Source organism: Perca flavescens, chromosome 18, assembly GCF_004354835.1.
Source record: "Perca flavescens isolate YP-PL-M2 chromosome 18, PFLA_1.0, whole genome shotgun sequence".
In the NCBI taxonomy this organism is placed as follows: Eukaryota; Metazoa; Chordata; class Actinopteri; order Perciformes; family Percidae; genus Perca; species Perca flavescens.
The window spans coordinates 16,332,008-16,340,851 of NC_041348.1; the positions used below are offsets into that span (position 1 = coordinate 16,332,008).

The 8,844-nt window shown below is 42.6% G+C and overlaps 1 protein-coding gene across 3 annotated transcripts; it reads left to right on the forward strand.

Annotated features, from left to right (window-relative positions):
* The first annotated feature begins 210 nt into the window (after positions 1-210).
* sgk1 (serum/glucocorticoid regulated kinase 1) lies at positions 211-8,413 on the forward strand. Of its 3 annotated transcripts, none has more exons than XM_028605483.1 (10): positions 211-243; positions 4,043-4,118; positions 4,327-4,402; positions 4,556-4,744; positions 4,830-4,961; positions 5,690-5,926; positions 6,032-6,127; positions 6,338-6,493; positions 6,602-6,691; positions 6,906-8,413. In XM_028605483.1, exons 2-10 carry the CDS (start codon positions 4,048-4,050, stop codon positions 7,071-7,073), a joined length of 1,215 nt encoding a protein of 404 aa, XP_028461284.1. In that variant the 5' UTR covers positions 211-243; positions 4,043-4,047; the 3' UTR covers positions 7,074-8,413. The 3 variants fall into 3 exon arrangements, with proteins under 3 accessions (XP_028461284.1, XP_028461283.1, XP_028461282.1); XM_028605482.1 differs by lacking the exon at positions 211-243 and adding an exon at positions 1,977-2,180; XM_028605481.1 differs by lacking the exon at positions 211-243 and adding an exon at positions 2,411-3,934.
* The last annotated feature ends 431 nt before the right edge of the window (positions 8,414-8,844 follow it).

Genomic DNA, 8,844 nt, shown 5'->3' on the forward strand with positions numbered 1-8,844 from the left:
CAGAAAGGCAATCAACACAGCTTGAGTATTGTGGAGCCTGCTCTTGAGGGAATGAGGGCCAGATAGGAAAAACACTGAGGGAACTTATTGTTAGTTTTTTCTCTCTCTCTCTCTCTCTCTCTCTCTCTCTCTCTCTCTCTCTTTCTTCCTTCCTCTCTCCTGATCTTCTCTCTACACCTCCTCCTCATTTCATTCAACTCTGGGCTATGACCACAGATGCGGACACAAGATCAGTGCTCGGAGGTAACGTCTTCTTCATCGTAGCTTTTAATCCTCTCCTGTTACATGTTTTAGTTCTTATTTGTTGGATAATAATGCAAAGTAGCTGTTCATCATTCAGACTTTAAAACCAGTCTAATTTTTGTACATCTGTGTCAAGTTATCAAGGTCAATGCTTTTCATAGTTTTTGAGAAAGCAGCATTTGATGTTCAAGGTCTCGCTTGTTGACGCCAGATGCTTTCAAGTGCTGATGAGAGATGTCGGTTTGGGTCCCATGTGGACTGCTGCTGTAGTGTTCAGTGGTGAGATATTGGGGATGGGATGCATGTTGAAGGCTGGCAACCTGTGCTGTCTCAGGGAGAAATATCTTTTTTCTAACAGACAGCGCTAAATTCTTGTTGGTGCAGTGAGCGAGGGGCGTGTTGGACACCTTGAGGGATTTTAGGAAGTACCTGATGTGCCCTTTCTCCCCCTCTCCCTCTCTCTCTGTTTTAGCAAGAGAGAGAGAGAGTGTGTGTGTGTGTGTGTGTGTGTGTGTGTGTGTGTGTGTGTGTGTGTGTGTGTGTGTGTGTCATCAGGTGGCTATGGGGGGCTTATTAATAATATATGACCTGAGTTAAGAGAGAAACGGAGACAGCAGTAAAAAGTAGAGGCTATATTTAAAGTAGAGTCACACTTGCACAATAAACACAATGATTTTCTCTGAAAGAGGCTGCGGGTCAAGTGCAAAAGAACACACTTTCTTTCTCACCCTTACACATCAAAGCATACCTTTCCACACACAGTCACACCAGTTACTCAATTAGTTGAGTGACTGGAAGGTCACTGGTAGTGTCTCATCTCTGTTTAGTCTTCGTCTGATCCACATTTCCAGGATGTTTTCCTTACTGCATCACCTGTCCACCACTGGTGTCCTCACATCTATGTTTCCTCTCATTTATTCTCTCTGTTCTCTACTCATTCACTCACTCCCAAAGCCAAAACTCTGCAACATTATCCTACGTGTACACTCATGCACAACATACAGTAGTTAGGTTAGCAATGCATCAAGAGTATTTAATGTGGCCTTAACTTGTTGGCAGCTCCAAACTTCGAATGAATGTGAACTCAGTGAATTTCCAAATCCGGGTGACTTTTTAATTCTGAGCTCAGCGGGTGAATGACCTGAGCTAGCAGGCTGTATTGGAAAAAATAAAAACTGCCTTCAAGGTTACATTTACAGTATGTAAACCAAATGTTTGCATTCAGCATTTTACTATAAGCAAGTTTTTGTCTTTATGTGAAAGATTACAAATAAAGAAAAGTGTGGTTTCAAATGTGAAAAAATGTGTCACCAAAAAATGGTGTTAGTGATATATCACTAACACCATTAGGTGGTGACACATGTACTGTTTATTTACACACTTGGTCCCATGCACTATCAATATTGATAGTGTGTGTAAATAAACAGTAAACAGTAAGAAATAAATAGTTGCAGATTGATTCTGTTTCTCCTATTATTTGGCTCAAAAAACCCCATCCGTTTCATGGGTTTAAATACCGTTCTATTCATTTCGTTGCAGGTGAAAGCAACTGCAGATGTAAATGAATAAATGCATTATTTAATCCTTTTGTTCGATTTTTAATTACAGTAAATAGAAGTGAGGTCTATATTTGTAATGGCTGAACTCTAAAGTAGGAGCTTATGTCTGAACTCTAAAGTAGGAGCTTATGAAGCCCCGCCCCCCCCCGAGGGAAACTCATTCAGCATGAAACACCAAACTGTAGAGTGGAAGGAAACAGAGGCGGGACGTCTCCGCCCTGAAAAGAAAGGGAAAAAATCTTCTGGATGAAAATCTCAAAGAAGAGGAATGCAGTGTAGTTCGATTGCATGCCTGCCGAGGACCCTGAAGTCTGCTCTCCGTGTTTTTATTCGGAAAATAAAACATCCCTATGAAAGACAAAACAACCGCTTTGACGTGTAAGTAGGCTGTAACGTTATTCATTTTAAACCAACAGCGATGGGTTTCTCCATTCGGAAACCATCGCCATAATATTCCTATAATGCTCCTGTAGGGAACTGTAGGTCTGTATTGTGGGAATGAATGGTATTGCTGCAGTCTAGTTTTTGTGTCAGGATCGTCTGTGGTCGGGAAGAAAGCGCAGGCAGACTACTTGGGGGGGGTGCTCCTATCACCCCATAATCGCGTGACCTAGATTCATGATGCTATCTATGGACAAGGCTCGCTGATAAGGAGCGTCTGTCGAAAGTGCCAGAGAAACCTAGGCAACTGTCTTTTGCAACTTGTTGAACGCTGAGCGCTGCAGGCAGAGAAATGAGAACTCCTTCAGATCTGATAGGTTTGTTTGTATTGTCTGGAAACTAAAGCTCATATGTCTTTTCGGGCTACTAAGAAACCGAGTGCCTGCGAAATTACATCGTTTTTTTTTATGTTTTTACGCAAGACTTTGTAAATGGTATATTAGTAATTACCGTTGAATAAGTAAAATCGTGCGTTTCTGTCTTCTTCCTTTTTATGCACGGTTATTATCAGTAAAATGGGTTTGGCCTTTCATAGGTGATATCGTCTTACATACTTTCATTCCACCAATGCATGTTGGTTAAACTTGAACCAGGTGTCTTACATAACTGTACTTAACTGAGCCCGTCTGGTCTCATGTGTGCCAACGCATAAAACGCAAAAAGAGTGGCATTTTTCCACATAATTCCATTCTGATCATCACATATACACGTATTTTGGCTTCTTCTGAAAGGCTTGCCGATCTGTGTTTTTTTCTCTCGTTTGAGTTGGATGTAGCTCTATTCAGGAGTTTCTCAGTCTGTACTTTTCCACTAGCAGCGGCATTTTCTTGGCATCGGGCCTCCCCCGGCTCAGCTTAGGCTCTCCCTCCTTTTGTATACCGAGGGAACCTGCGTCACCCCCGGCCGTTTTAATTGAGAAGCAGCCAAAAGGTAAAGCTGATAGGCCTAGTTAAGAGGCTATATCCGATTATTTGTACAGGACCAAGTTGCAATCTCAGTGGGGGCTAGGCGGGGAACATGGATACACTGTAATAAAAACTATTCAGGAGCTTGGAGAATAATCCTGAATCTCATGAACTCTCTAGTTTCAATTACTAGTGTTCACATGTTTGTACAATCTGCAGTTTACAGAGTAGAGAATAAGATTAAGGGACACCGTTAGTGGACACATCTGGATGTCATTAGCCTATAGGATTTGTTTTCGCAGCTTAGTGTAGATTGAAGTGTTGCTTTCTTGGTGATAAGTTCAGACTGTGTGAAAAGTTGCCATGGTGTTGAACAAACATATGTGCAAATAGTACAGATCGGCCTTTCAGTGAGTTTTTTTCCCCCTTTTTTCCTATGTTTTTGACGCAAGCACCTCTTGAGGTGCGGCTATGACGCGCTAGGAGCGCAACGGCCTCTTATTGGTCGAGAATGGGGTCGATCATCATCTCACGGTCCATTTAGCTGAAAGGAATGTCTACAGAATATCACGCCCACCAAGGGGGTGTGTGGGAGGAAAGCTCCTCCCTCCTCCCCTGTCTGTTATAAAACAAGAGCCAAAGGCATGATAGTTATATTTTAGCTGACAGGCAGTTGATGAGTACAGAGCTGCCGTTCAACTCATCACATCATGACGATCAAGACAGAGACAGAAAAGTCTGTCCTGACTTACTCCAAATCTAAAGGGCTAGTGGCATTAGTCACCGGTACGGAATCATAACTGGATATTTAAAGCTGATTCTTCATGAATGGACATCTTTTTGTTTTGTTTTTAATTTAAAAATCTAAACATTTTTCTCTCTCTCCTGTTGCAGCTTTTATGAAACAGAGGAGAATGGGTCTGAACGACTTCATTCAGAGGCTTGCCACAAACTCCTACGCCTGCAAGCAGTGAGTACCATCTGACTCATGTTATTGTTCTGCTTTCACTGGAGGACAAACATTGGGAAACAACCAGACATGCCAGTTATATGTCCCCTGGGGAAGCTTTGTGACTTAATGTGACTCCCAGAGCAGCTGATTCACACAGAAAAAAAAAATTCAGGATACTTTAAATACTTTGTTAAATGATTTTGAAATTTTTGTGTTTTTTTTTCAGTCCTGAAGTCCAGTCTATTCTGAACTTGAGTCCCCCGCAGGATGCTGAGCTCATGAACACAAACCCCTCTCCTCCTGTAAGTATATTTGCATTAAACAGTGTAATGTGTGCTTTTACCTTTGCTTCCATTTCACCGTATGCAGAGATACACACACGTCCTCTGTTTGCATGTTTACCATACATCTTGGGGTTCATAATGTGGCTATAACTTCCTCATCTCCTCTCACAGCCTAGTCCATCCCAACAGATCAACCTCGGTCCATCCTCCAACCCCTCGGCCAAACCCAGCGACTTCCACTTCCTCAAAGTGATCGGCAAGGGCAGCTTTGGCAAGGTCTTGCTCGCGCGCCATCGTGCAGATGACGAGTTTTATGCCGTCAAAGTCCTACAGAAAAAGGCCATCCTCAAAAAGAAGGAGGTAAATGTGCATGCCGACATACTGAAAGTATGCATGCAACACAAAGTGTCAACCCCTCTAACAGCGTGCTCTTTGTATTCCTCAGGAGAAACACATCATGTCAGAGAGGAATGTGCTGCTAAAGAATGTCAAGCACCCGTTCTTGGTGGGCCTGCACTACTCTTTCCAAACAGCCGACAAACTCTACTTCATCTTGGACTACATCAATGGAGGAGAGGTGAGTTACCTGCTGAACTGCTGCCAGAAAAAGATGTGGACATGAAGCAGAGATGATATAAGAGAAGGGAGAAGCTGAGCTATTTAAAGAAGGAGCTAAAGATAAACGAATGGCCTAGGAGGACATTTTAAAGATGGACATAGCTGGAGGAATAATAATATAGTGCAAGATGAGGCAGAAACACAGACAGACAGACGGGATATCCTGTCATGAGAAGCAGAACAGAAGCTGCCGCTCTCTGTCTTTCTTTAAAGGAAACACTTCTCAGGAAATCATGTGGTGGGTTGGGACAGTGGGACAGACTTGGGGCCAAAATTAGCGGCACCATTCAGACTCAGTGCGTGTCTAATCGAGTTAATTTCCTGTGATTGTTGGACAAGCAAAGACAGTGTTGATAATATATGGGCCTCATCAAGAAACCGGAAGCATTTACTCTCCTTCTCCCCTTTCTCTTTTCTTCCCCTCTTTTCCCCCTCTATCCTGCTGCTCTCTCACTCCCCACCTCTGGCCCTCGTTCCATCTGTCTTCCCTTGTCAAACTTTTTAAGCTGCCGCCTTCCTGCCTCTTTATTTCCTCCCTTATTTCCTCTTTGTCTCTGTATTTGTCTGTTTTATTGTTAGTCTTGTAATTTCCTATCTCTGCTCATGTCATTTTGTGGATAATCTATGACATAATCAAGACATTTTAAGGTTTTGTTACTCAAAACACTCTTTTTCTCTGTCTTCCAGCTGTTCTACCATCTACAGAGAGAGCGCTGCTTCCTCGAGCCCAGAGCCAGGTTCTACGCGGCAGAGATCGGCAGTGCACTGGGCTACCTCCACTCCCTCAACATAGTTTACAGAGACCTGAAGCCAGAGAACATCCTGCTGGACTCACAGGGACACATCATTCTTACAGATTTCGGCCTGTGCAAGGAGAACATTGAACCCAACGGGACCACGTCGACCTTCTGCGGTACGCCAGAGGTAAGGAAAAAACATCCGGTGATTCGGAAACAGCACTAAAAAAAGTCATATTCATAGTCATAAAAAGTCATATTCAATACTGTAACATACCATTTCTCTCTACAGTATTTAGCTCCTGAGGTTCTACAAAAGCAGCCGTATGACAGGACGGTAGACTGGTGGTGTTTAGGAGCTGTTCTCTATGAGATGCTCTACGGCCTGGTGAGTAACATTCACATTCACCTTACGTGCTTTTATAGTAAAGTTACACCCCACCCTTAATGTTTTCTTGTCAGAAATATATCTGATAATATTGAATTATATTGCATTGAGCTATACTGATTTAAAATGATGCAATCAGTGTTGGTCATGTGGATTTCTCGCTCCTTATTGTTGCCAAGATGCTAATCAGTTCTTTTTGTCCCTCCCCAGCCTCCGTTCTACAGCCGCAACACAGCAGAAATGTATGACAACATATTGAACAAGCCGCTGCAGTTGAAACCCAACATTTCCAATGCAGCCAGACACTTGCTGGAGGGCCTGCTGCAGAAGGACCGAACCAAGAGGCTGGGCTGCACAGACGACTTTGTAAGTGTTTGGTCATGTCGATCGTATGTGTGTGTCTGTATGCATATTAACATATTATTTACATTAAAGGACATTGTTTAATTATTTGTCTTTTTTGTCTCTTCACAGATTGAAATTAAGAACCACATGTTCTTCTCCCCCATCAACTGGGATGACCTCAATGCCAAAAAGATCACCCCTCCCTTCAACCCCAACGTGGTACGTTCCTTTTTAATACCCCAATAAGTGCTGATTATGGCAGACTTGTGATTTTCTACAGGAGACTTGCTCATGTCCTAGTCCTCAGTATTTACATTTATATAACTAGACCAAGAGCCTGGAACATCCTCGCTGAGGTTTAAAACATTTCCAATTATGGCAAGGTATTCTACAGCCTGACTAATCCTCTCTTTCCCTCCTTCCTCCTTCCCAGACGGGACCCAACGACCTGCGGCACTTTGATCCAGAGTTCACAGACGAGCCGGTGCCCAACTCCATTGGTTGTTCCCCAGACAGCGCGCTCGCCACAGCCAGCATCAAAGAGGCTGCTGAGGCCTTTGTGGGCTTCTCCTATGCCCCGTCTATGGACTCTTACCTATAGTATTTAAACACAGGCACTCAATAGACTCCAGTTCAGACTTACAGGACAAGAACTGTGGCGTGTCCATGGACTTGCATCTTGACCCCACATTACATTTCCCGTCGGGATGATGGAAAATCCCGAAGCAATGCTTGCAACAACTCTGCATCTGCCAAGAATTTAAACGTGTGTACTTGCCATGATCTCTCCAACTCTTGAAAGAAGACTTGCTACGAGAGGAAGCCTGCCATGATGAGACGACTCATTGGGGTTTGTTATCCTCCATCTTACCCTGATTTACCAACACACAAATACTTCAACCTTCCACAACAGACAGAGACTCTCTGCAGCCCTCAATTGCCGTCTTACCTGATAGGGGAGGTCCTTTGCACACAGCTCAGGCAGCTTTAAAGCCTCCCTCGACCCTAAAGCCACAACCGACAAGCACACACACCAACTTCCACCTTTTCTCAAAAGAGGAAGGCTGGACCGTACCGTACCAGCCCTGACAAGGATTTCCATCTTCATCGATGTAGCGAATCATCTTCCTTCTTTTGAGTTTCTGTCTAACAACCCACAGGGGACCTACCTGTTGTGTTTGAATAAGTAGCTTGGAGATGACATTTATTTTGGTGCTTTAGTTTTTTATTATTTACTTACTGTCTGTGTGGTTGAACAAGGGAGTCATGTGATGCTGAATGTTACAGAGGGGGATGTTAAAAAATGTTTCTCTCAAAGGTGCCTTTTATTTTTTTCTCTCCATCAGAACTCACATCTTTTGGGTTTGTCTGCGTCGACCTTAAGGTCACCGCGTTTCATTTAGCTCCACGCCTGACACCAGTGGGGGAGAGCAGCTGTTTTGAGAGGAACGACGTAGCACCAAATTAACACACTTGTTCTGGCTTTAACACGCTGAGACGTAAAGAAACTCAAACAATGTTTCATATCTTCATTTGCACATACAACAATAATGGTGATAGAGAGAGAGAAAGAGAGAGCACAGCTGCTAGGTGAGAAAGAGAGTGATGTGTTCAGAAGTGTTTGTGTAGTTCTGCTTGCCAACTGTGTCCCCCTCATATACAGTAGTCTTCCATTCGTCTCACAATAGTAAGCCGACAACATCGAAACTGAACATTCCATTTTAATATTGCTGTAATGCAGTTTGACGGTATTTAAGTTTGTTTGTATATTTGGAGTTATGTGTACTAGATTTAATGTATATTGAACAAGAAATGACTAAAGGTATGCCTAAATATGTATATGTAACAATTCATGTTAAATGTACTGTAAATTGTAAAATTGTTTAAGATTTATGTGACCATGTTTGGTTTGCAATAAAAGTTTAACTTTATTACACCTTATAACCTTGTTTGTAATAATTGATAAATGGACTACATGAACGTGAAATTGCTTTTATTGATTATTTCTTTAGTCTGAAATGTGCAGATGATTGTTACATAATCTTTTCTTGACATTTCCAGTTCAGTCCAGGAGAGTCCCTATAAAATAATGACATTAAAGCATTTATTAGTAAGTTATAAAGTAAACTAAAAAAAAAAAAAAAAAAAATGAAGATCTGGTATACATTGACTAGTTCTGGTTGGAAGGAGTTTGGGCTACTGACCCCTGCCCAATGTCCTACATAAGTGTAGAAAGGACTTTACCCCCCTCCATGCGTCAGCAGCTTTACACAACATTCATTGTGACGTTTGTGTATGTGTGTGTGTGTGTGTGTGTGTGTGTGTGTGTGTGTGTGTGTGTGGATCTGTTTGTGGGGAAACTATTGGCTGGC

Excerpts from the sequence above, each read along its gene's own strand:
- sgk1 (XM_028605481.1), top strand. The coding sequence starts at position 3,859 with ATGACGATCAAGACAGAGACAGAAAAGTCTGTCCTGACTTACTCCAAA. Across the intron at positions 4,403-4,555 it reads ACACAAACCCCTCTCCTCCT|CCTAGTCCATCCCAACAGAT; the intron begins GTAAGTATATTT and ends CTCCTCTCACAG. Across the intron at positions 4,745-4,829 it reads CCATCCTCAAAAAGAAGGAG|GAGAAACACATCATGTCAGA; the intron begins GTAAATGTGCAT and ends TGTATTCCTCAG.